Raw genomic sequence first — 27,500 nt, forward strand, 5'->3', positions numbered from 1 at the left:
AAGTATGCATGAAATGGCATGAAATTTTGCACAGGTGTTTGTTACAGCCATACAAACGATGCCTGAAAAGTGCAGCCTGCAACTCAAATAAAAGTGTTTTTTCCCTGCCCCTACTGGCCATACACGCCATTAATCTGAGCTAAACGCACTACATACACGCCCCCGCGCCACCTGTACCTTGTATACCATAGATCTGCACGCCCACGCCCCCGCGCCACCTGTACCTTGTATACCATAGGTCTGCACGCCCACGCCCCCCCTGCGCCACCTGTACCTTGTATACCATAGATCTGCACGCCCTCAATTCTATAACCATAACGCCCTCAATGCCACCTGCACTATACACGCCTCAACACCACCTGCACTATACACGCCCTCAACGCAACCTGCACTATACACGCCCTCAACACCACCTGCACTATACACGCCCTCAGCACCACCTGCACTATACACGCCCTCAACACCACCTGCACTATACACGCCCTCAACACCACCTGCACTATACACGCCCTCAACACCACCTGCACTATACACGCCCTCAACGTTACGCTTTATACGCACTTAATGTGATACACTGATCGTCCTCTGTTCTAAGGGTCGTTGGTTCGATCCCCAGGTTAGGTTAGGTTTGTTGACCCTGGAAGTTAGAGTAAGGGTTACGTTAGGTCAGGTCAGGTTGTGTTGCTAGAGTAAGGGGTTTGGTTAGGTCAGGTCAGGTTGGGTTAAGTTAGAGTAAGGGGTTAGGTCAGGTCAGGTGGGTCAACTCGTGTTAACACCTCACCATTACAGGTCATGTAATCTGTGTAACCAAAACTCCCCAGCGACTCCCAGTTATAATAATGGTGTTTAGTAACTTATTTCACTCACCCATAAAACCCGTAACTCTTATTCCCTTCACAACCTCCTTGGGTCTCCCTCTGTACACTCACTGGTCAACCTCCTTGGGTCTCCTCATGTACACTCACTGGTCAACCTCCTTGGGTCTCTCTCACACTCACTGGTCAACCTCCCTGGGTCTCCTCTGTACACTCACTGGTCAACCTCCTTGGGTCTCCCTCTGTACACTCACTGGTCAACCTCCTTGGGTCTCTCTGTACACTCACTGGTCAACCTCCTTGGGTCTCCCTCATGTTCACTCACTGGTCAACCTCCTTGGGTCTCCCTCTGTACACTCACTGGTCAACCTCCTTGGGTCTCCCTCTGTACACTCACTGGTCAACCTCCTTGGGTCTCCCTCTGTACACTCACTGGTCTTATTATAAAACCATTGATGTGTGTTTTCGTCTTTCAGTTGATAATTTAAGTACAGTAAATTGGTGTGTTTTGTGAGATGTGGCACCATTGTGTTTGTTTACATTGTATTAAAGTCATTGTACAGTTGCTTACACTTACACCTGGTACAGACAAGACAACACTGTGGAAGGTTTCTCTAGGATCATGATCAAACCTGTCCTAACCTAATCTACCCTAACATAACATAACCTAACCTAATCTAACCTAACATAACCTAACCTAACCTAACCTATCTAACCTAACATAACCTAACCTAACCTAACCTAACCTAATCTAACCTAACATAACCTAACCTAATCTACCCTAACATAACCTAACCTAACCTAACCTAACCTAACCTAATCTACCACAACTTAGCCTAACCCTAACTAGCCTAATCTACCCCCCAGGTACCATTTGGGTGCTAATCATCAGGTGAAATAGGCCAGGGGTGGCTAACCTTCATGTGATTTCACGAACCTCCATAAATAAAACATAAATAATAGTGTTATTCTAATTTAATGGTGAAAAAGTTGCCCAGGTGAACATGTATGGTGAACAGGTGCCAGGTGAACATGTGGCCAGGTGAACAGGTGGCTAGGTGAACATGTGGCCAGGTGAACAGGTGGCCAGGTGAGGTGAACAGGTGGCCATATGAACAGGTGAACATGTGGCCAGGTGAACAGGTGGCTAGTGAACATGTGGCCAGGTGAACAGGTGGCCAGGTGAACAGGTGCTAGGTGAACAGGTGACATATGAACAGGTGAACATGTGGCCAGGTGAACAGGTGGCTAGGTGAACATGTGGCCAGGTGAACAGGTGCTATTCAGTAATTCCCAAACTCGTAACAGCTGTTAACAGTAAGCTGCTCACTCAACCGTATGAACTCAATAATGCTGACCAAGAGAGATGACTAACACACTGACTACGGTGACTTAAACCTTTGAGTACGATACTACGTCGTCATACTCAAGGGCGTTACTCATCGTACTCAAGGGGTTAAATCATCGTACCAAAGGGGTTAAATCATCGTACTCAAGGGGTTAAATCATCGTACTCAAGGGGTTAAATCATCTTATTCAAGGGGTTAAATCATCGTACTCAGGTTAAATCATCTTATTCAAGGGTTAAATCATCATACTCAAGGGGTTAAATCATCGTACTCAAGTTAAATCATCGTACTCAAGGGGTTAAATCATCTTATTCAAGGGGTTAAATCATCGTACTCAAGGGGTTAAATCATCATACTCAAGGGGTTAAATCATCGTACTTGAATCAGTATACCCAAAGATGGGTTGGATGTGGTTAGGTTAAGTTAGGTTAGTTAAAGTTGGGTTAGGTTAGGAGAGGTTAGGTTAGGAGAGGTTAGGTTAGGTTAGGTAGGTTAATTAAAGCTAGGTTAGGTTAAGTAACAGATTTGGTCACGTGATACAGGCAGTCCGTCATCCCCACTTGTGCCGAAGCTGTAGTCGAGATTGGCCCCAAATTTACTAGTAACTAGGAAGTGATTAGCAGTAATGTACATAATTAACTTGTTATAAAAATGTGTTGCCGTGAACACACCTTATGCGTCACCCCCCTTACACCTGACACCCTTATCCTTGACACCTGACCCTGACACTTTATCCTTGACACCCTTCACCTAATCCTTGACACGTTATCCTTGACACCTCACTGAGAGCGGGTGGGAGCGGTCACGTGTTGTTGTCAGGTAGCGCAAGGTGCAGCCACGTCTGAGGGACACAAGGCTGTAAAGTCTTCCCCGCCTGCCCTCTCTCGCCTGCCCTCTCTCGCCTGCCCTCTCTCGCCCGCCCTCTCGCCCGCCCTCTCGCCCGCCCCTTCGCCTGGCCCTCTCTGTCTGCCTCTCTCGCCTACCTGCTCTCAGTGCAGCCGCGGCCAGGTTAGGGTTATAGGTTAGGCTAGGCTAGGTTAGGTTAGGTGGTAACTTTAGCTCACTAACATCACGCTTAGGAGCAATTTTTTCTCTTCAGTCTTTAATATTTATAATAAAACATGTTTACACTCATCAGGTGATTCACACACACACACACACACAAGCTACTTAATACTTGTCCGATGCAGCAGATAATTTTATGCTGGTACCAGTGGCTGCCACATGTGTGTGTGTGTGTGTGGCCTTGTGGTGTTATAGTCAGCATTCTCGCCTCGTAACCAAGTGCTCCTAGGTTCGATCCCCGGGCAGGATAAAACTATGGTCAAGTTTCTTTACGCCATTTGCCTCTGTCTACCCAGCAGTAATTGGGGACCTGGATGTTAATCGATTTGTGGATCGTGTTCTGGGTAATGGTTAGCCAGTGCAGTTGGCGAGTTGTCCGGTCTTCTCGGACTATTCCTTGACACTGGGTCATGCAGCTCGTTAACTCAGGGTGTGGTTGTTGTGTTGGTGACAGCTTCTATAAACACTGGGTCATGCAGCTCGTTAACTCAGGGTGTGGTTGTTGTGTTGGTGACAGCTTCTATACCTTAAACACTGGGTCATGCAGCTCGTTAACTCAGGGTGTGGTTGTTGTGTTGGCGACAGCTACATAAACACTGGGTCATGCAGCTCGTTAACTCAGGGTGTGGTTGTTGTGTTGGTGACAGCTTCTACACCAAACACTGGGTCATGCAGCTCGTTAACTCAGGGGTGGTTGTTGTGTGACAGCTTCTACCTTAAGCACTGGGTCATGCAGCTCGTTAACTCAGGGGTGGTTGTTGTGTTGGCCAGCTTCTATAAGCACTGGGTCATGCAGCTCGTTAACTCGGGTGTGGTTGTTGTGTTGGCGACAGCTTCTACACCTCAAACACTGGGTCATGCAGCTCGTTAACTCAGGGTGTGGTTGTTGTGTTGGTGACAGCTTCTACACCTTAAACACTGGGTCCAGCTCGTTAACTCAAGTGTGGTTGTTGTGTTGGTGACAGCTTCTACACCTTAAACACTGGGTCATGCAGCTCGTTAACTCAGGGTGTGGTTGTTGTGATAGCGACAGCTTCTATAAACACTGGGTCATGCAGCTCGTTAACTCGGTGTGGTGGTTGTGTTGGTGACAGCTTCTACCTTAAACACTGGGTCATGCAGCTCGTTAACTCAGGGTGTGGTTGTTGTGTTGGTGACAGCTTCTACCTTAAGCACTGGGTCATGCAGCTCGTTAACTCAGGGTGTGGTTGTTGTGTTGCCGACAGCTTCTACATAAACACTGGGTCATGCAGCTCGTTAACTCAGGGTGTGGTTGTTGTGTTGGTGACAGCTTCTACCTTAAACACTGGGTCATGCAGCTCGTTAACTCAGGGTGTGGTTGTTGTGTTGTGACAGTTTACACCTTAAACACTGGGTCATGCAGCTCGTTAACTCAGGGTGTGGTTGTTGTGTTGCCGACAGCTTCTACCTTAAACACTGGTCATGCAGCTCGTTAACTCAGGGTGTGGTTGTTTGTTGGTGACAGCTCTACATAAACACTGGGTCATGCAGCTCGTTAACTCAGGGGTGGTTGTGTTGGTGACAGTTTCTACACCTTAAACACTGGGTCATGCAGCTCGTTAACTCAGGGTGTGGTTGTTGTGTTGGTGACAGCTTCTACACCTTAAACAGATCCACAGGTGGCCAAACCCACTACAACTAACACTAACCCAACACCAACACTAACACAACCTAACACTAACCTATCCTAACTGAACCTAACACTAACTAGCCTATTGTTGTCTAGTTTGTGTGAATATATTTAAATTGTGTTAGAAAGTGATGATGTAAATAGCGTTGTCATGTATTGATGGATACGATAGCATACATACATACATACATACATACATACATACATACATACACTACATACATACATACATACATTCATACATACATACATTCATACATACATACATACATACATACATACATACATTCATACATACACTCAAACGTAAAGACAGACAGACAGACAGACATACACATTATCATCATCAGTCATACTAAATATAATATCAATTACGCCGTAAAGAAAGTGTCAGAGAAATGTTCAGTAATTATCATAAAGACTTATTCTCTGGTCATAATTGGATTATTTTGTCGTTGTTAATTAGGGGAGGGTAATTGAGCAATAGCACCAGCCGCCAAGATATTCTATTTTAGTGAGTGTTGGGGTGATAACGCTTTAATGCTGGAATGGCGTAATGGGCCCTATTACTTAATGGGTGAGGGGTGAGGAGGTGGTAGAGTGAGGAAGGTTAGTGAGGTGAGGGTGGTAGAGGTGAGGAGGGTGGTGGTGTAGAGGTGAGAGTCAGAAATTATACCTATAAGAGAGAATATAAAAAGTACTGTATGTGTGTATGTGTACGTATATATGTATGTGTGTATGTACGTATATATATGTGTGTGTGTGTGTGTGCGTGTGTGTATAAAATATATGTAAATAACTCAATTTATATAAAGTTTTGTTGGTATAATCCCCCGGCCGAGTCGCTAACACCCCGCCCCTGATGCCTCTTGATGCTATTAGGCCCCTAATTGCTGTTAGGCTAGTGCTGTTGGGCCCTAGTCCCATCAGGCCCCAAAACTATTAGGACCCAATCTTATCGGACCTGAACACACTTTATCAAATATAGGGGTCTGAATGGAACCTAATAGCACTAGGGTCTATTAGGGCTTTGTTGAGCCCTAATAGTACTAGGGGCCTATTAAGGCTAATGTTGGGCCTAATAATACTAAAGAGCCCTATTAGGACGGGTGAGGGCCTAATAGTACTAGGGGCCTATTAGGACTAGGTGGGGAACTAATAGTACTAGGGGCCTATTAGGACTGTGTGGGGCCTAATAGTACTAGGGGCCTATTAGGGCTAGGTGGGGCCTAATAGTACAAAGTGACCAAGAATTTACGGTATGCCTATGTATTAAGAATATGACCCCGTTATCTGGACACCTTGACAATAACGAGGCTGTGGTTAATCCCGTAGAGTGAAGCCTTCCCATTGGCTATCGTTATCATGGGTGGAGGCTCCTCATTGGCTATCGTTATCATGGGTGGAGGCTCCTCATTGGCTATCGTTATCATGGGTGGTGTAGATAGTTCCGTACCATGATAGGCTATTAAGGGAGAGGGTAGTTAAGGATAGTAAACAGTCTTTACGGAAATGACTGTACCAGAATCCTCGATATAACGGACTTTCATCTATATAGTTCGTTATATGGAGGTTTTACATCTAACGGACCCTCGATATAAAGGACTTTCATCTCTATATAGTTCGTTATATGGAGGTTTTACATCTAACGGACCCTCGATATAACGGACAGGTGTTGACAGGTGAGGACAGGTGTATACAGGTGAGGACAGGTGTGGACAGGTGTAGACAGGTGAGGACAGGTGAGGACAGGTGTATACAGGTGAGGCAGGTGTGGACAGGTGTAGACAGGTGGGACAGGTGTAGACAGGTGTGGACAGGTGTTGACAGAGTGTTGACAGGTGTAGTGTTGACAGGTGTGAACAGGTAGGCTGGGTCGTGCGTGCCTCTTATTACGGTAAATAACCTGCAAAACCTTTATATCGGGTTACACCTGTCCGTAAGACCTCTATTTAATGAACTATATGAGATGAAAGTATACTGGGAGTGAAGGTGTGTGTGTGTGTGTGTGTGTGTGTGTGTGTGTGTGTGTGTGTGGGTGTGTGTGGGTGTGTGTGTGTGTGTGTGTGTGTGTGTGTGTGTGTGTGTGTGTGTGTGTGTGTGTGTGATTAGAGAGAGACAGAGAGAGAGAGAGAGAGAGAGGGGGGACACACACACACACACACACCACCCACCCACACACACACACACACACACACACACACACACACACACACACACACACTATGCTATTTATCTTTTATTAAAAGTTTTCAAAATAAAACCAATTTTTCCTCTTTCTGCCTACAGGTATGTCGACGCAGACGTTGGTAACACTGTCAAAATCTGAAGCCGAGTTGGTAACACTGATACTCCTGAATTGAGGTTGGTTACACTACAGTAAGTTATAAGTTACAGGGTGATGCATTACAGGTTACAGGATGATATAGATTACAGGACAGAAGGCTGACTACAGGATAAAGCAGGTGGAATTAATTATACATAAATATATAGCGTAAGATTTGTCAACAATGTGTATATGTTTGTTATGTAAACCTGTTGTGTGTACATGTGTGTGTGTGTGTGTGTGTGTGTGTGTGTGTGTGTGTGTGTGTGTGTGTGTGTGTGTGTATTATGGCTTGGGTGTGTTTGGTTAGGTTAGTTTTTTTTTAGGTCAAGGTTTGATTAAGTTAAGCTTGAGTAACTTCCGTTCGTTTGGATTAAATTAGGTTAGGTTAGGTTAAGGTTGGATTAAGTTAGGCTTGGTTCAGTTGGTGTAAGTTAGTTAAACATAGATTAAGTCAAGTCAGGTTAGGTTAGGTTAGGTTAAGGTTGGATTTAGTTAGGCTTGGTTCAGTTGGTGTAAGTTAGTTAAACATAGATTAAGTTAAGTCAAGTCAGGTTAGGTTAGGTTAGGTTAAGGTTGGATTTAGTTAGGCTTGGTTCAGTTGGTGTAAGTTAGTTAAACATAGATTAAGTTAAGTCAAGTCAGGTTAGGTTAGGTTAGGTTAAGGTTGGATTTAGTTAGGCTTGGTTCAGTTGGTGTAAGTTAGTTAAACATAGATTAAGTTAAGTCAGGTCTCCGTTCGTGGATTGGCCCGATCAGGTGCAGAAGCGATCAGCTGTTATTATGTAAACAAACAATCCCAGTTTTCGCCGCCATCTTGTTTCGGCATGACGTCACCTGATGATGTTTTGTGACTAATATTTACGGGTTCTTGTGGTTAGGTTAGGTTAGGTTAAGTCAGGCTAGGTTAGGTTAAGTTAATGGTAAGTCAGGTTAGGTTAGGTTAAATTAGGTAAGGTTAAGTTAAGCCAAGTTAAGTTGGGTTAAGTTAATGGTAAGTCAGGCTAGGATAGGTTAAGTCAGGTTAAAGTTAAGGTAATCACCGTAACTTTGAACATGTTGGACGGGTTAACACACACTGCAGTCGTTGTCGTGTTTAAATAGCGATATTAGCCAGCTCATTTGCATACAGTGAGAACCTCGATATAACGAACTTTAATCTCCATATAGTTCGTTAAATAGAGGTTTCACATCTAATGGACCCTCGATTTAACGGACTTTTATCTCTGTAGTGACGAAGTTTTAACGAATTATTAATTTTTTACCTAAATATGCAAATTACTTACCTAACCTGACTTACCCTTAACCTAACCTCTCATCTCTCATCTCTCACCTCTCACCTCTCATCTCTCATCTCTCACCTCTCATCTCTCATCTCTCACCTCTCATCTCTCACCTCTCATCTCTCACCTCTCATCTCTCATCTCTCATCTCTCCTCTCATCTCTCACCTCTCATCTCTCATCTCTCACCTCTCACCTCCTCTCTCACCTCTCATCTCTCATCTTTCACCTCTCATCTCTCACCTCTCATCTCTCCCCTCTCATCTCTCATCTCTCATCTCTCACATCTCATCTCTCACCTCTCACCTCTCATCTCTCACCTCTCACCTCTCATCCTCTCTCTCATCCTCTCACCTCTCACCTCTCATCTCTCACCTCTCCTCCTCTCATCTCTCACCTCATCTCATCTCTCACCTCTCATCTCTCTCATCTCTCCTCCTCATCTCTCTCATCTCTCACCTCTCATATCTCATCTCTCATCTCTCACCTCTCTCTCTCATATCTAACATCTCCATATCTCATCTCTCACCACTCTCATCTCTCTCCACCTCTCACCTCTCATCTCTCATCTCTCACCTCTCCTTATCTCATCTCTCATCTCTCCCTCACCTCTCATATCTCCTCTCCTCTCACCTCTCATCTCTCATCTCTATCTCCTTCAATTACAGGGTCTCAGTTCTCAATGTCTCGCTAAGTATTTTTTCTCGTGTTGTTGTGTGTGTGTGTGTGTGTGTGTGTGTGTGTGTGTGTGTGTTCGTTCGCCACGCAGTAAATAACGTGTTTTTCTCGAGCTAATTTGCATACAGCCAAGGTAGATACTAGTACAGGTGGATGCTGGTGCAGGTGGATGCAGGTACAGGTGCTGGTGCAGGTGGATGCTGGTGCGGTGGATGCTGGTGCAGGTTGGATGCTGGTGCAGGTGGATGCTGGTGCAGGTGGATGCTGGTGCAGATTGGATGCTGGTGCGGGTGGATGTGACCTGTGGTGGATGCTGGTGCGGTGGATGCTGGTGCGGGTGGATGCTGGACGCGGGTGGATGTGGTGCAGGGTGGATGCTGGGCTTGGGTGGATGCTGGTGCAGATGGATCGCTGGTGCGGGGTGGATGCTGGTGCAGGTGGATGCTGGTGCAGGGTGGATGCTGGTACGGGTGGATGCTGGTGCAGGTAGATACTGGTGCGGGGTGGATGCTGGTGCAGATTGGATGCTGGTACGGGTGGATGGTGCAGTTGGATGCTGGTGCGGGTGGGATGCTGCGTACGGGTGGATGCTAATTGCAGGTAGATGCTAGTACAGGTAGATGCTAGTACAGGTAGATACTAGTACAGGTAGATACTAGTACAGGTGAATGCTAGTACAGGTGGATACTAATTGCAGGTGAATACTAGTAGCGGGTAGATACTAGTGCAGGTAGATACTAGTACAGGTAGTGCTAGTGCAGGTAGATACTGGTACAGGTGAGTACAGGTAGATACTAGTACAGGTAGATGCCTAGTACAGGTAGGTAGATGCTGGCAGGTAGATGCTAGACGGGTAGATACTAATTGCAGGTGGATACTGGTACAGGTGAATGCTGAGTACAGGTGAATACTAGTACAGGTAGATACTAGTACAGGTAGATGCTAGTAGATGGTCTACTAGTACAGGTAAGATACTAGTACAAGTGAATATACTAGTACAGGTAGATACTAGTACCAGGTGAATACTAGTACAAGTACAGTGTCTGACCTTCTCTTCATTATGGTGTTGTGTTGTGGTGGTTAATGGTTTCAGTGGTCTGTTATTGTTGTTAAGTAACGTTATGGTGTTAAGTAACGTTATGGTGTTAAGTAACGTTATGGTGTTAAGCAACGTTATGGTGTTAAAAATAACGTTATGGTGTTAAGTAACGTTATGGTGTTAAATAACGTTATGGTGTTAAATATCGTTATTGCGCCAGTAACGTTATTGCGTCATTAAAAGTAACGTTATATCATTAAATAACGTTATAGCGTCATTAACATTATAGCGTAATTAAGTAACGTTATAGCGTAATTAAATAACGTTATAGCGTCATTAAGTAACGTTATAGCGTCATTAAAGTAACGTTAAAGCGTCATTAAGTAACGTTAGCGTCATTAAATACGTTATTGCGTCATTAAGTAACGTTTTGCGTCATTAAGTAACATTATAACGTCATTAAGTAACGTTATAGTGTCAATTAAAGTAACGTTATAAGCGTCATTAAGTAAGTTATAGCCTCAAAAAGTAACACTATAATGTTAAGTAACGTTATGACGTCATTAAGTAACGTAACAGGTTTGTGTGTATTAGTGACACATTAATATTGTGTTGTTCCTTTTACCTTTGTAGTTCAGGTGTTAAATTTGGTAATTTATCCCTTGAGGTGTTGACTTATGTTAATGTTAGGCTCTGTTATGGTGGCCATGGCGCCTCTCTCTTCTCTCTCTCTCTCTCTCTCTTGTGTTGTGTGTGTGTAATACGCTATGTATGTATGTATGTATGTATGTATGTGATTTGAGTTGAGCCAGTGGTTTCTGACAGTGGTAGCAGAACAGGAGGTGTAGCACTGTTGTACACGTTGTTGAGTGTTCTGTGAAGAGTGATCAACGTCAGCACCAGTCAGCACTGCTTGTGTGTCACCGTCGACACACACACACACACACACCTCCTTTACACACACACACACTACACACACACACACACACACACACACACACACAACACTCCACACACACACACACACACACACACACACCTCCCTCCCTTTACAACACACACACACACACACACACACACACACACACACACACACTCACACACACCTCCCACTTTTCCACACACACACACATACCCTCCTCCTTTACACACACACACACACACACACAGGACGGAGAACAGCCAGGTGTGTGTGGGTGTGTCTGTCAGCTGTCGAGGTCTGAATGTTTACAGTCTTGTTATAAAATCTACTTCAGTCGATGGAGCCGAGTTTGGTGGACAGATTCCTGTTGTGTGGTTAGGTTAAAGTAAGGTTAGGTTAGGTTCAGTATGGTTAGGTTAAGTAAGGTTGGGTTAGGTTCAGTATGGTTAGAGTTAAGTAAGGTTAGGTTAGGTTCAGTATGGTTAGGTTAAGTAAAGGTTAGGTTAGGTTGAAGTTTAAATACATCCAGGGCCTGAGGCGAAAATGTAATAATAACAATAATAATAATAATTAATTCAAAATAAATAAAATTTTAATAATAAAAATACTTCTAATAATAATTATAGTAATAATAATAATAATAATAATAATAATAAAGAACCATAAAAACACAAAAATAGAAAAAGATCAATAGTACAGAAACGATATTCTGTATTTGTGGTGTGGTGTGGTGTGTTGTGTTGTGGTGTGGTGTGGTGTGTTGTGGTGTGTTGTGTTTTGTTTTGTGGTGTGTGTGTTGTTTTGTGTTGTGTTGTCGGAAACAATTAGAGACTGTGTGTGTAAATAGAAAGAAAGATCAGATCATCAACCTAACATGTCAGGGTCTCCATAACACAACACATTATCCTCTTCCTCCTGTTTGGTGGCAGCCTCTGGGTTAGAGTTAGAGTTAATTTAGGGTTGGGTTACCTGTAGCTTGGGTTAGGGTTGGGTTACCTGCTAGCCTAGTTAGGTTAGGGTTGGGTTAGGGTTAGAGTTGTTAGGGTTAAGGTTGGGTTGGGTTAGGGGTGGTTCAATCACAAGGTAATCCCAAAACTTAGGTAACCAGAGTTTCAACGTTCTCAAAAGCCACTGTAATTACTGGTTTGAGCCTCAAGCGAATGCAGGATCTTGAATGGTAGGAGAGGTGGATGATGCAGGGGAGTGATACTACAGGAGGTGGATGGTGGGGTGGATAGTACAGGAGGTGGATGGCACAGGATGTGGATGATTGGAGGTGGATGAGTACAGGAGGTGGATGAGTACAGGATGTGGACAGGGGTGGATGGCTGAGGAGGTGGATGAGTACAGGGGTGATGACTACAGGATGTGGATGGCTACAGGATGTGGATGAACACAGGGGTGGATGGCTACAGGGTGGATGACTACAGAGTGGATGACTACAGGTGGATGGATGAGTAGGTGGATGACCACAGGAGGTGGATGAGGCCGAACAATAGTTGGCGCTCCCATTAGACTTACTTTTCAGTTTAATAGTAAATTTTCATCAAGGTTTACAGAGATGTTGAACGCACTGGTGGAAGGAGATAAGGTTAGCAGCACTGGTGGAAGGAGTAGGTTAGCCACTGGTGGAAGGGAGTAAGGTTACACTGGTGGAAGGGAGTAGATTGGTAGCACACTAAGGGAGAATGAGTTAGCAGCACTGGTGGATTAGCAGCACTGTGGAGATGGAAGGAGGTGGCACTGGTGGGAGGTGAGTTGGCACTGGTGGAGGGAGGAGGTGGATTGGCAGCACTGGTGGAAGGGAGGAGTAGGTTGGCAGCACTTGTGGAAGGAGATGGAGTTGCAGCAGCACACTGGTGGAAGGAGGATAAGGTTGGCAGCACTGGTGGAAGGAGATGGGTTAGCCTGGTGGAAGGGAGGGAGGTTAGCAGCACTGGTGGAGATGAGGTATGGCGACGCACTGGTGATGGAGGGAGAGGTTAGGCAGCACTGGTGGAAGGAAATGGGTTAGCAGCACTGGTGGAAGGGAGGTAAGGTTAGCAGCACTGGTGGAAGAGGACACTAGTGGAGAGGGTAAGGTTAGCACTTGTGGAAGAGAGTTGACAGCATTGATGGAAGGGAGAGAGGTTAGCAGCACTGGTGGAAGGAGATGGGTTAACGCTCTGGTGGAAGGAGGTAAGAGTTATCCAGCACTGTGGAAGGGAGGGAAGGTTAGCAGCACTTGTGGAAGGAGGAAGGTTAGCAGCACTGGTGGAAGGGAGGTGGTTAGCCTTGGGAAGGAGAGAGAGTTAGCAGCACTGGTGGAAGGAGGAGAGGTTAGCAGCACTGGTGGAAAGGGAGGAGAGGTTGGCAGCACTGGTGGAAGGGAGGGAGTAAGGTTAGCAGCACTTGTGGAAGGGAGAATGTTGGCAGCACTGGTGGAAGGGAGAGGGTTGGCAGCACTGGTGGAAGGGAGGGAGAGGTTGGCAGCACTGGTGGAAGGGAGGGTAAGGTTGGCAGCACTGGTGGAAGGGAGGGAGAGGTTGGCAGCACTGGTGGAAGGGAGGGAGAGGTTGGCAGCACTGGTGGAAGGGAGGGAGAGGTTGGCAGCACTGGTGGAAGGGAGGGTAAGGTTAATTTTAACATTAACACATAAGAAAACATTTTTAACACTAAAATAAACATTATGGTCATTGTACAGTCCCCTTCACTAGTGAATTGAATTGTAACAGTTTATTTAGCATTAAAAACACAGATACAGAGTGGATAATAATAACAATATTAACATGGCTGAGCCAGTTGAGAACCTGAGCTGTACCTGATATATACTATACATTTATCTCAAGGAAGTATTATGTAACATTTAGTATTATCTGGAATAGTACAATAGCATGGTGGTAATAAGAACATGTTACCACGGTTATCACTTCAATATTTATTAATTTTATTTATTTATTAATATTTTTAGTTAATTTATTTTATTTTATTTATTTATATATACATATAAATTACAGTGGAATTGAAAAACATAAGTATAATGGGGGAGCAGTACAACCTGGGGTGTACAGTAATAAGGTTGAACAAGATGACAGAGCTGTCAGGATTATGTCTAGTTGGCAATTATGTTTACATGATAATTTCCGATAAAACGGTTTTGATGGTACAATAAAAGCAGGTACTGTAAATATAGTAGGTGTTACAAGAAATATTAATACTTAGACAACATATATTTTTTAAAAGATGATTTAAAGGAAGGGAGCGTAGTCTTTGCTGGGATGGGTTGGGGTAAGTTGTGATATTTTATGGAGGTCTGGGACTGAGAGGAGCGCATGGGGGGTGGTCTTAGTAGCTCTGGGTGCCTTAAGTTGTATCTCTGATTATTCTGGAACTGGAAATAATTATTGTCAAGCAAGTGATTGATAGATTTGTAAGAAAAGAGGGCACAGCAGTAGGTGTTAATATCTTCGAATTTTTAAATTTTCATTATAGCAAATTTTTCGTTTGTGTGATATGTTTTTTTTTTCAAGTAGGTCATTGTCCGTACAACTCTCTTTTGTGCAGTAACCAGAGACTGTGTTTTTGAACAGCCGGTGTGTTTACAGGGGCTCGTCATATAGTCTAGGTACAATCCCCTTCACTAGTGTGTTTACAGGGGCTCTTCATATAGTCTAGGTACAATCCCCTTCACTAGTGTGTTTACAGGGGCTCTTCATATAGTCTAGGTACAGTCCCCTTCACTAGTGTGTTTACAGGGGCTGGTCATATAGCCTAGGTACAGTCCCCTTCACTAGTGTGTTTACAGGGGCTGGTCATATAGCCTAGGTACACTCCCCTTCACTAGTGTGTTTACAGGGCTGGTCATATAGCCTAGGTACATCACTTCACTAGTGTGTTTACAGGGGCTGGTAATAGCCTAGGTACACTCCCTTCACTAGTGTGTTTACAGGGGCTCGTCATATAGCCTAGGTACACTCCCCTTCACTAGTGCTCGTCATGTTAACACTCTACAAATCATTACACTGAGATATTTGTTTTAATATTGTTTTCATTCCATGGTTTGTTTACTGTTGCGAGTTTCCTTCTGTCGAATGTAATCAAACAGTGGACTGACACAGCGCAACTAACCTAACCTAACCTACCCTACCCTACCCTAACCTAACCTAACCTACCCTACCCTACCCTAACCTAACCTAACCTAACCTAACGTGCCCCTGTAAACGCACCAGTGAAGGGGACTGTACATACACTAATATAAACATTGTAGACATTGTAAATACTAAATAAAACATTATGAGATATGAATATTTAGTATTGACAATGACTCACAAACACAATGTGGATGTGCTTGTTGCGTGGGAATGTTTGTAGTTGTTATAGTTGTTGTTTAGGTAGTTCATATACCAGGGTTATAATAATAATAATACAATGTGTGTGTGTGTGTGTGTGTGTGTGTGTGTATATAATCATCTCACCCGACAGCCTCCTTGCCTCATGCATAACCTCTCCTAGTGTGCTGTGTGTGTGTGTGTGAAGTGTTTGTATGTGTACGGGAGAGGTGTGTGTGTGTGTGGTAAGGGAGAGAAGTGTTTGTGTAAGGGACAGGTGTTTGTGTGTGTGCGTGGTGGGGAGACTTTGTTTGTATGGACAGTCTGTGTGTTGGGGAGAAGTGCTGTGTGTGTAAGGAGAGGTGTTTGTGTGTATGTGTGTGTGTAAGGGAGAGGTGTTTGTGTGTGTGTGTGTGTGTGTGTGTGTGTGTGTGTGTGTGAAAATGCAAGATGAAAGGGTAGAAAGTGAAAGGAGATGATGGGTCGGTGACATTATATTATATATATATTATTATTATTATTATTATTATTATTATTATTATTACTTTTGAATAACACTAGACGAACGATCGTCAGCCATACACCCAAAGTTGCCACAATTACCCAAAAGTTGCCATAATTACCAAAAGCGTTATACTCACCAACGTTGCCATAATTACCCAACGTCAGTTATAATTACCCAAAGTTGCCACAATTACCCAAAGTTGCCACAATTACCCAAAGTTGCCACAATTACCCAAAGTTGCCACAATTACCCAAAGTTGCCACAATTACCCAAAGTTGCCACAATTACCCAAAGTTGCCACAATTACCCAAAATTGCCACAATTACCCAAAGTTGCCACAATTACCCAAAGTTGCCACAATTATCCAAAGTTGCCATAATTACCCAAAGTTGCCATAATTATCCAAATTTGCCATTATTACTACAATTTGCCATAATCACGACGATAAGAGCGAGGTTGCCCAATAACATGTAATTTATGGCAGGAGGTGACGACACGTTACGGATCCTCTGTTGTTGTGTGGGGGGATGAGCCGTTCTGTTTGGTCCTCTGTGTCATTGTGTTTGTTCGTGTTTTTCTGTCGTTTTTAGTTGTTTATCGGTGTTTTTTTTTTTTGGTCTTGATTTTTCTTTGTCGGCTATTTTCACCACCACAACACCATCACACCATCACCCTCACCCACACCACCACCTAACAACACCAGCACCATCACCACAACACCATCACCCTCATCACACCACCACTTTCATCACCCTCACCACACTACCACAACACCATCACACTCACCCACACCACACAACACCATCACCTCACCACACCACCACAACCTCACCACACCACCACCACCCACAACACCACCAGTACAGTATAGGGCAATCCTTACTCTGGCCCTGACAGTAACTACCAAGTAATTACTGTCTTAATGGCAAAATTTAGGTAATGTAACAGAAACCCTTACTTTTGAGAGTCCCACCTGGGTTTGGCTTTGGATTATGAGGGCTGGGTTAGGTTATGAGGGGCTGGGTTAGGTTATAAGGGGTTGGGCTAGGTTATGAGGGGTTAGGCTGGGGGCTGGGTTGGGTCAGTGGGCTGGGTTAGGTTGGGCTGGAGTTAAGGTTGGCTGGAGTTTTGGAGTTAGGCACATGAGTGAGTAGGAGACGTAGAGAGGAGGGAGGAGGGAGGGAAGGAAGGAGGAGATGGAGAGATGGAAGGGGGGGAGGAAGGGAAGGGAAGAGGAGGAGGGAGGGAGAGAAGGAAGGAGGGAAAGAAGGAAGGAGGAGGAGGGAAGGAAGGAAGGAGGGAGAGAGGGAGAGGTGGAAGGAGGGAAGGAAGGAAGGTGGAAGAGGGAGGAAGGGAGATTGAGGTGGAATATGAGCCTGCCACAAATAGGTCGACAGCGCCTTCACGCTCCCATGCCTTACGCGCCACCCGCCTCACACACACACACACACACACACACACACACACACACACACACACACAGAAACCCAACGGTAAGAGGTGAGGATAGATCGTGTGTGTGTGTGTGTATGTGTGTGTAAATCACCCATCCAAGTGGCAGGTGATGGGTGAAGAGTCAACAACGCCCTTCACGGACCCCTTCACCCGGACCCCTTCACCCGGACCCCTTCACCCGGACCCCTTCACCCGGACCCCTTCACCCGGACCCCTTCACCTGGACCCCTTCACCTGGTGGTGGTAGTGGTGGTGGTGATGGTGGTGGTAGTGGTGGTGGTGAAGGTGGTGGTAGTGGTGTTGGTGATGGTGGTGGTGGTGTTGGTGGTGGTAGTGGTGTTGGTGGTGGTAGTGGTGTTGGTGGTGGTAGTGGTGTTGGTGGTGGTAGTGGTATTGGTGGTGGTACATAAGAACATAAGAAAATAAGGAGTCTGCAATAGGCCGGTTGGCCTGTGCATGGCAGCTCCTGTCGAGAGTTACTACCACTCTCTATCATCCATGAATATATCAAGCCTCCCTTTGAAACTTTCCAGAGTTCCCGCACTTACTACAAAGTTGGTAAGCTTGTTCCACTCGTCCACCACCCTATTTGTGAACCAGTTCCTTCCTAACTCCCTCCTAAACCTAAACTTATCCAACTTGAATCCGTTGTTCCGAGTCCTATCCTGCTCGGATATTATAAGAACTTTATCTATATCACCTTTATTGATTCCTTTCACCCACTTAAATACTTCTATCATATCTCCCCGCACTCTTCGTCTTTCTAGTGAATGCAAGTTTAGTTTCTTTAACCTATCTTGATATGGAAGGTTTCTAAGTCCCGGAATCATTTTCGTCATTCTTCGCTGCACCGACTCCAATGAATTGATATCCATTCTATAATAGGGGCACCAGAACTGAACCGCATAATCGAGGTGGTGGTGATGGTGGTGGTATTGGTGGTGGTGATGGTGGTGGTATTGGTGGTGGTTGGTGGTAGGTGGTAATAGTGGTAATAAGTGGTGGTAATAGTGGTAGTAGTAATTAGTGGTGGTGGTAGTGGTGATGATAGTGGTGGTGGTGGTGGTGGTGATGGTGATGTATGGTGGTGGTGTGGTGGTATTGGTGGTGGTGGTGGTAGTGGTGGTAATAAGTGGTGTTAGTGGTGGTGTGGTGGTGGTGGTGATGGGTGATGTTGGTGGTGTTGGTGGTTAATTGGTGGTATGGTGGTGGTGGTGGTAATATTGGTGGTGATGGTGGTAATAAGGTGAAGTGGTGGTGGTGGTAGTGGTGATGGTGGTGGTGGTGATGGTGAGTGGTGGTGGTGGTGGTAGTGGTGGTAATAGTGGTGGTGGTGTGGTGTGGTAATGGTGGTGGTGGTGGTGGTGGTGGTGATGGTTGGTGGTGGTGGTGGTGGTGGTAATGGTGGTGGTAATGTGGTGGTGATGGTAGTGGTGGTAATGGTGGTGGTGGTAGTGGTGGTGGTGGTAGTGGTGGTGGGTGGTGATGGTGGTGGTGGTGGTGGTGTGGTGGATGGTGGTGGTGGTGGTGGTGGTGGTGGTGGTGGTGGTGGTGGTAGTGGTGGTGGGTGGTGATGGTGGTGGTGGTGGTGGTGGTGATAGTAGTGGTGTTGGTATCATAATCATTACACACACCTTAATTCCCCTCCTCCTCCCTCCACCCTTCCTTCCTCATCTCCCTCCTCCATCTCCTCCCTCCCTCCTCCTCCACCCCTTCCTTCCTCCCTCTCCCTTCTCTCTTTCCTCCTCCCCCACCCCCCCCCCTTCCCCCTCCCCACTTCACCCTCACTGATATGAATTTAATTACCGAAGTTTTTCACTGTGTTTTTATAATAATGTGTCTGGTCCACCTCCGTGCAGGCCATGTAAATATTGCCGCCCCTCGCACCTCCGTGTGGCATAATGTTAGCGCACTGGCCCCTCTGACCCTGGTCCACCTCCGTGCTGGCCATGTATAATGTTGGCCACCAGCCCCTCACCTGATCCACCTCCCAGCCATCTCTGACCTGGTCCACCTCCGTCCTGGCATGTATAATGTTGGCCACAGCCCCTCAGACCTCCCTCCCCTCCCCTCTGACCCTGTCCACCTCCTGCATGTATAATGTGCCCACCAGCCTCTGACCCTGTCATATAATGTTACACAGTCTGCCCCTCATAATGTTGAGCCCTCTGACCCTGATCCACCTCCTTGGCCATGTATAATGATGGCCACACTGGCCCTCTTATCATGGTCCACGTAGTAGTGGTGGTAGAGCGTGTACAGATGCAAATGTAGTACAAACAGTATTAATAATAACACCGGACTGGTGACGAGGCAAATGACCCAAATAATAACCAAGATATAACAAAGAAAACACAGCGGTAGTAACGGAGACAGTAACGATGGTGTATTAGTAATACACACACACACACACACACACACACACACACACACACACACACACACACACACACACACACACACACACACACACACACACATGCAAGATTATTCTCTCCCCTTCCTACTCCACATATCAAGAAGCGCTCAACACACTGACCCTTTCGACTCTCACTGACCATCACCACGGCCTCATCTGCAAATTTGGTAAGAAGCTTCTACACCATCCCCGACACCGGCCCCTACTACCACCTGAGATCCCCTGTCCGAGAATTGCTGTTCGACACCACAACCGCATCCAGCCCATACGTGCACGAACTGATCGCTATAAGAACAGCCCAGTCCCAACCATTGTAAAAATTATCAATAACATATAATAAATCAGTGTATTCACTCCCAGTAAACACTGCTCCCTACACTGTCACTATGTTGAAATGAACTGTAGTTTGAGCTGATCCCCATCTAAGTTACTATATGTCTTATTTGTGTCACTTATGTCACTTGTATATTATTTGTAATTCGTAACCCATTCCCCAAATATGTAACTGTATATTTTCAGCCTTCTGGCTGCCAAGCTCTTTACCAATAAACCTTAATTATTATTATTATTATTATTATTAATACACACACACACACACACACACACACACACACACACACACACACACACACACACACACACACACACACACACACACACACACACACACACACACACACACACACACACACACACACACACTACTACTTTGCTGTCACTGGTAATCGAGGCTGACGATCATCCAGCTATGATACAATGATGTGAGTTATTAAGGATGTCACCTACAGTAGGTTGGTGAGTTCTGGGGTGACTAAAGAGGCCGATACGGGACCGGCAGAGTCGTCCACAGATGTTGCACGTGTGGGGGGCTACATCTAGTGCGGGAGCGGCGGCGGCAGCGTCTTTCCGGCGCTGGCGCTTGTATGCCTCGGTATACAGTCGGGCTAACTCGAAAGTATTGACACCTTCTCGTGTGGTGCTCCTCCAAGCGTTACGGTGTGCAGTAATCGTCTCCCAGGTGAGGGGGTCCATTTGGCACCTTTTCAGGTTTGTCTTAAGACTATCCTTATACCTTTTCAGTTGCCCGCCGGCGTTACGTTTACTATTCGTTAGGTGACTGTAAAGTAGCTGCTTTGGCAGTCTACTGTCGTCCATGTGGGTAACATGGCCAGTCCAACGTAGTTGTTCATGGATAATGGGAGCCTCGATGCTCCTACAGTTGGTGTCAGCAAGAATACTGGCATTTGTTCTCTTGTCTTCCCAGCGAACTCGGAGGATGGAACATAGACTACGTTGGTGAAAGTTTTCAAGTGCGTTGAGGTGCCTCCTGTATGTGACCCATGTCTCGCTGCCATATAGCAGGGTGGGGAAGACCACTGCTCGATATACATGAAACTTTGTAGATAATTTCAGCTCCCTACAGCTGAAGACACGGGTACGGAGTCTGCCAACGGCTTGAGATGCACATCTGATCCGATGGTGAATCTCTTCATCGATGTCTGCGGTGGTGGACAGGTGGGAGCCGAGATACCGAAAGTGGGCAACATTAGAGAGGGTAGTACCGTTAAGTTGGATGGATGGTGGAGCTGTAGCTGAATCAGGGGCAGGTTGCAAGAGAATCCGAGTCTTACGTTCATTCACCTCAAGGCCGAGGTGTGCATACTCATCTGCATAGGTGTTCAGGATCTCCCGTAGGTCGTGTTCAGGATCTCCTGTAGATCGTGTTCAGTATGAGCATCAAGAGTGAGGTCGTCTGCATATTGAAGTTCATTAATGGAAGCTGCCGTCACCTTCGTTCTTGCCCGTAGTCGTCGTATGTTGAAAAGACTCTTCACCCGGTACTCGATGTTCACCCCGCCTGCTAAATTGGCACTGGCACGAGTAAGGAAGGCAGCCAAGAAGATGGAAAAGAGAGTTGGTGCCAGTACACACCCTTGTTTAACCCCTGTTTGGATGGGGAAGAACTCTGACTGGGTGACGTTGTGCAGGACACTGCCATTCATGCCACCGTGGAGTTGCCTCACAATGGCGATGAATTTTGGTGGGCAGCCAAAACGGCTGAGGGTCTGTCAGAGGGCTTCCCTGTTGACCGAGTCGAAGGTCTTGGTTAGGTCGATGAAGGCCATGTACAGGTCATGACGCTGTTCTCTGCACTTTTCCTGTGTCTGACGGACAGCAAAGATCATGTCAGTGGTGCCACGTGATGGTCTAAAACCACATTGACATTCTGGGAGGAAGTTTTCCGCCTCAGGAAGAAGTCTGTCTAGGAGGACTCGGGCGATAATCTTGCCAGCTACAGACAGCAGTGAGATCCCATGGAAGTTGCCACAGTCTGACCGGTCTCCCTTGTTCATATAAATATTGACAATGGAGGCGTCTTTAAGAGCTTGGGGGATTTCCTCCTTTTCCCACATATTCTCCAGGAGAGAGTGGAGACGGCTGGTAAGCAGAGGTCCTCCTGCTTTATACACCTCGGCTGTTTGATGGCAGTAGCTACCTCATCCAGGGATGGAGGATAGCTGAGGTGGGTCAGCTCTGGATGCTGAGGGACCTGCTGGGTAGTCAGGACATCCACAGCAGTGTTTCAGTTGGGCAATGAATGGTAGTGCTCCTTCCATCACTGAAGGAGGCCTTCACCGTCAATAATTATGAGGTTACCGTCAGATGAGCGGAGGGGGGCTGCGCCACGAGTGACTGGCCCATAAAATGTTTTAGTGGAAATGAAATATTCGTGCAAGTTTTTGTGCTTCACATGCTTTATTTTTAAGCCAATCATTCTTTAGATTGCGAAGTTCCTGTTGGGCTGCCGCTTTCTTCTTGCGGAAGGTATCAGCTTTGGTCCGAGACTGAGGGTTGTTCTGCCAGTAAGTAAAAGCAGCACGTTTATCATCGATGAGTACATTGATTGCCGGGTCGTTTTCATCAAACCAGTCCTGGTGTATTCTATTGACCTGGCCGAGGGTCTCTGCAGGTTTTTGTCACGACAGTAATAAGAGTATCCCATTCAGCATTGGGATTCACGTTGTTTGCTGTTACACACACACACACACACACTCACACACACACACACACACGTGCAGTCTGACCTTTACATAATCACATCTGTTGTGTACATTTAATTAACTAATGAAGAAATATTTTTAAAAATTGCGTTATGTTACAACCAATAACGAGAGAAGTCATTAGTGAGTTTAGTAATTAACGAGATCATTAGTGAGCTGAGTAACTAACGAAAGAGGTCATTAGTGAGCTGAGTAACTAACGAAAGCGGTCATTAGGTAGCTGAGTAACTAACGAAAGCGGTCATTAGGTTGCTGAGTAATTAACGAAAGAGGTCATTAGTTAGGTTAGGTTAGTAATGTAAACCAAATTGCGTCAGTAGGTATGTGTGAGCCATGAAGTATTAATGAAATGTTCTTGTCTCTCTCTTCAGGTGAGTGTGGGTGAAGGAGGAGCCACCTGAGGATTAATTACAGGTGAGTACAGGTGAAATTGTCCCCTTGTTCTATTCGACCTCGTCCCGATAGGCTCTACTCTTACCTAATAGCCTGTTCTAATAGGCCCCAGTTTAATAGGGCTGAGGTGTAATAAGCCTCTTCTTCTTCCTCCTCCTCCTCCTCCTCCTCCTCCTCCTCCTCCTAGTCTTTCTTGTCGGTTTGTCGGGGTCACCTGCTGGGTCACCTGTCGGCTCATTTGTCAGGGTCACCTGTTGAGTCACCTGTCAGGTCATCATTAGGATCACTTGTCGGGTTACTTCTTGGGGTCACCTGTCGGGGTCACTTGTCGGGGTCACCTATCGGGTCACCTGTCGGGTTACCTGAAGGTTCACTTGTCGGGTTACCTGTCGGGGTCACTTGACGGTGCATTACATGTAAGGGTTAATATTGACGACCATCACTTAGCTGTAGATAAGATTACAAGAGGTGTGGTCGAGTCTCTCTCTTCGTAATTAGCAAAGGTAAATATAGAGAGAAAAGTTAACTAATGCTGGAGGTGAAGATTAGGTTAGGTTAGGTTGGGTAGAAGAGGTTAGGTTAAGGTAGGTTAGGTTGGGTAGAGCCAGGTAAGGTTAGGTTAAGGTAGGTTAGGTTGGGTAGAGCCAGGTAAGGTTAGGTTAAGGTAGGTTAGGTTGGGTAGAGCCGTGAAGGTTGTGCAGGCAGGTATGGGAGGAGGCCAGGAGAGTTGGTGAGGTGAGGTAGCTGGGTAGAGTCAGGCAAGTTAAGGTAGATTAGGTTGGGTAGAGCCTGGTGGCAGGTTGGGTTGTAGGTTAGGTTGGGCAGAGCCAGGTAAGGTTAGGTTGGCTGCAGGTTAGGCCAGGTATGGTTAAGGTAGGTTGGAGGTTAGGTTGAGAGCCAGGTAAGGTTAGGTTAAGGTAGGTTAGGTTGGGTAGAGCCAGGTAAGGTTAGGTTAAGGTAGGTTAGGTTTGCTGGTAGTGCATGCATGGTAACACACTACACCCAGCTCTCATTTATTCACGGTACATTACTTTCTGTCCAGTAAGGCGGCACAACATTTATTACGGCCACAAGTACTGTTGTTTATAACGAACGATGGAGTGTAGTAACCTAACCTATCCTATCCTATCCTAACCTATCCTAACCTAACCTATCCTATCCTATCCTAACTACTGTAAATGACCCAGTACTTTTATTATTATTATTATTATTATTATTATTATTATTATTATTATTATTATTATTATTTATTATTATTATTATTATTATTATTATTATTGTTATTATTATTATTATTATTATTATTATTATTATTATTATTATTGATGTTGTTGTTGTTGTTGTGTTGATGATAATTGTGGTGGTGGTGATAGTGATGATAATGACCCCACCACCACCACCACCACCACTAAATGGCACTCTGGTGTGTGGAGGTGAAGGGTACTTGACCTTTTGCCTCTTGTGTGTCTGAGAGGATGGTGAGAGAATTGGGGGGGTGTGGAGGATGGGTGGGGGGGACGATGGATTGAGGGAGAGGGTGGAGTTAGGGGAGAAAGTGGGGGGGGAGAGGGGAGGAAGGGTGAAAAGAAGGAGGATGAAAGAAGGAAAAGTTAGGTTGGTTTATATCATATTATGGTGCAGGATGGTGGCAGTAGTGGTGGCAGTAGTGGCAGCCCTGCAGGATGGTGGCAATAGTGGTGGTAGCCCTGCAGGATGGTGGCAGCCCTGCAGGATGGTGGCAGTAGTGGTGGCAGCCCTGCAGGATGGTGGTGGCAATAGTGGTGGTAGCCCTGCAGGATGGTGGCAGCCCTGCAGGATGGTGGCAGTAGTGGTGGTAGCCCTGCAGGATGGTGACATAGTTGTGGCAGCCCTGCAGGATGGTGGCAATAGTGGTGGCAGCCCTGCAGGATGGTGACAATAGTGGTGGCAGCCCTGCAGGATGGTGGCAATAGTGGTGGCAGCCCTGCAGGATGGCGGCAGTAGTGGTGGCAGCCCTGCAGGATGGTGGCAATAGTGGTGGCAGCCCTGCAGGATGGTGACAATAGTGGTGGCAGCCCTGCAGGATGGTGGCATAGTGGTGGCAGCCCCAGGATGGTGGCAGTAGTGGTGGCAGCCCTGCAGATGGTGGCAGCCCTGCAGGATGGTGGCAGTAGTGGTGGTAGCCCTGCAGGATGGTGGCGCAGTGGTGGTGTTGGCGCAGGATGGTGGCAGTAGTGGTGGTAGCCCTGCAGGATGGTGGCAGCCCCAGGATGGTGGCAGTAGTGGTGGTAGCCCTGCAGATGGTGGCAGCCCTGCAGGATGGTGGCAGTAGTGGTGGTAGCCCTGCAGGATGGTGGCAGCCCTGCAGGATGGTGGCAGTAGTGGTGGTAGAGCAGGATGGTGGCAGTAGTGGTGGTGGCCATGCAGGATGGTGGCAGCCCTGCAGGATGGTGGCAGTAGTGGTGGTAGCCCTGCAGGATGGTGGCAGGTGGTGGTAGCCATGCAGGATGGTGGCAGCCCTGCAGATGGTGGCAGCCCTGCAGGATGGTGGCAGTAGTGGTGGTAGCCCTGCAGGATGGTGGCAGCCCTGCAGGATGGTGGCGGCAGCCCTGAAGGGTGGTGGCAGCAGTGTTGGCAGCCCTGAAGGGTGGCAGCAGTGTTGGCAGCCCTGAAGGGTGGCAGCAGTGTTGGCAGCCCTGAAGGATGGTGGCAGCAGTGATGGCAGCCCTGAAGGGTGGTGGCAGCAGTGATGGCAGCCCTGAAGGGTGGTGGCAGCAGTGTTGGCAACCCTGAAGGTGGTGGCAGCGGTGTTGGCAGCCCTGAAGGGTGGTGGCAGCGGTGTTGGCAGCCCTGAAGGGTGGTGGCAGCAGTGTTGGCAGCCCTGAAGGGTGGTGGCAGCAGTGCTGCGCACTGAAGGTGGTGGCAGCAGTGATGGCAGCCCTGAAGGGTGGTGGCAGCAGTGGTGGCAGCCCTGAAGGGTGGTGGCAGCAGTGGTGTCAGCCCTGAAGGGTGGCAGCGGTGGTGGCAGCCCTGAAGGGTGGTGGCAGCAGTGTTGGCAGCTCTGAAGGGTGGTGGCAGCGGTGGTGGCAGCCCTGAAGGGTGGTGGCAGCGGTGGTGGCAGCCCTGAAGGGTGGTGGCAGCAGTGGTGGCAGCCCTGAAGGGTGGTGGCAGCGGTGGTGGCAGCCCTGAAGGGTGGTGGCAGCAGTGGTCCTCGCCACAGCTCTCGTACACACAGGATCGATAAAATCTGTGTCTGACTTTTTATGAGTTATGCTTGTGCACGCAGCGCCCTTGCCCACCCTTCCCTGCCCACCCATACCTGCCCACCCATACCTGCCCACCCTTCCCCTGCCCACCCTTCCCTGCCCACCCTTCCCTGCCCACCTCCTGCCCACCATGCCTGCCCACCCTTCCCCTGCCCACCCTTCCCTGCCCACCTTCCTGCCCACCCATACCTGCCCACCCTTCCTGCCCACCCATACCTGCCCACCCTTCCCTGCCCACCCTTCCCTGCCCACCCATACCTGCCCACCCATACCTGCCCACCCTTCCCTGCCCACCCATACCTGCCCACCCCTTCCCTGCCCACCCATACCTGCCCACCCCTTCCCTGGCCCACCCTTCCTGCCCACCCATACCTGCCCACCCATACCTGCCCACCCTTCCTGCCCACCCTTCCCTGCCCACCCTTCCCTGCCCACCCCTGCCCACCCATACCTGCCCACCCTTCCTGCCACCATACCTGCCCACCCATACCTGCCCACCCATACCTGCCCACCCATACCTGCCCACCCTTCCCTGCCTAACCATACCTGCCCACCCATACCTGCCCACCCATACCTGCCCACCCATACCTGCCCACCCTTCCTGCCCACCCATACCTGCCCACCCTTCCTGCCCACCCATACCTGCCCACCCTTCCCCTGCCCACCCTTCCTGCCCACCCTTCCTGCCCACCCTTCCCTGCCCACCCACCCATACCTGCCCACCCATACCTGCCCACCCTTCCCTGCCCACCCTTCCCTGCCCACCCTGCCCACCCACTGCCCCCTGCACCCTCCTGCCCACCCCTTCCCTGCCCATCCTCCCCACCCTCCCTGCCCATACCTGCCCACCCTTCCCTGCCCACCCATACCTGCCCACCCTTCCCTGCCCACCCTTCCCTGCCCACCCATACCTGCCCACCCTTCCTGCCCACCCTTCCTGCCCACCCATACCTGCCCACCCCTTCCCTGCCCACCCTTCCCTGCCCA

The 27,500-nt window shown here is 47.4% G+C and overlaps 1 protein-coding gene across 1 annotated transcript in view; it reads right to left on the reverse strand.

Moving 5' to 3' along the window:
* Positions 1-6,169: 6,169 nt before the first annotated feature.
* LOC121854071 (leucine-rich repeat extensin-like protein 5) overlaps positions 6,170-27,500 on the reverse strand; it is a 30,307-nt gene continuing 8,976 nt past the window's right edge. Inside the window, exons 3-4 of the mRNA XM_042348461.1 lie at positions 9,346-9,789; positions 6,170-6,345 (exon numbers count right to left, since the gene is read on the reverse strand). Of these exons, the coding sequence (XP_042204395.1) occupies positions 6,170-6,345; positions 9,346-9,789 (620 nt within the window). The remainder of the gene's footprint in view (positions 6,346-9,345; positions 9,790-27,500) is intronic.

This window comes from Homarus americanus, unplaced genomic scaffold (assembly GCF_018991925.1).
Source record: "Homarus americanus isolate GMGI-L3 unplaced genomic scaffold, GMGI_Hamer_2.0 scaffold11284, whole genome shotgun sequence".
NCBI classification, from domain to species: domain Eukaryota; kingdom Metazoa; phylum Arthropoda; class Malacostraca; order Decapoda; family Nephropidae; genus Homarus; species Homarus americanus.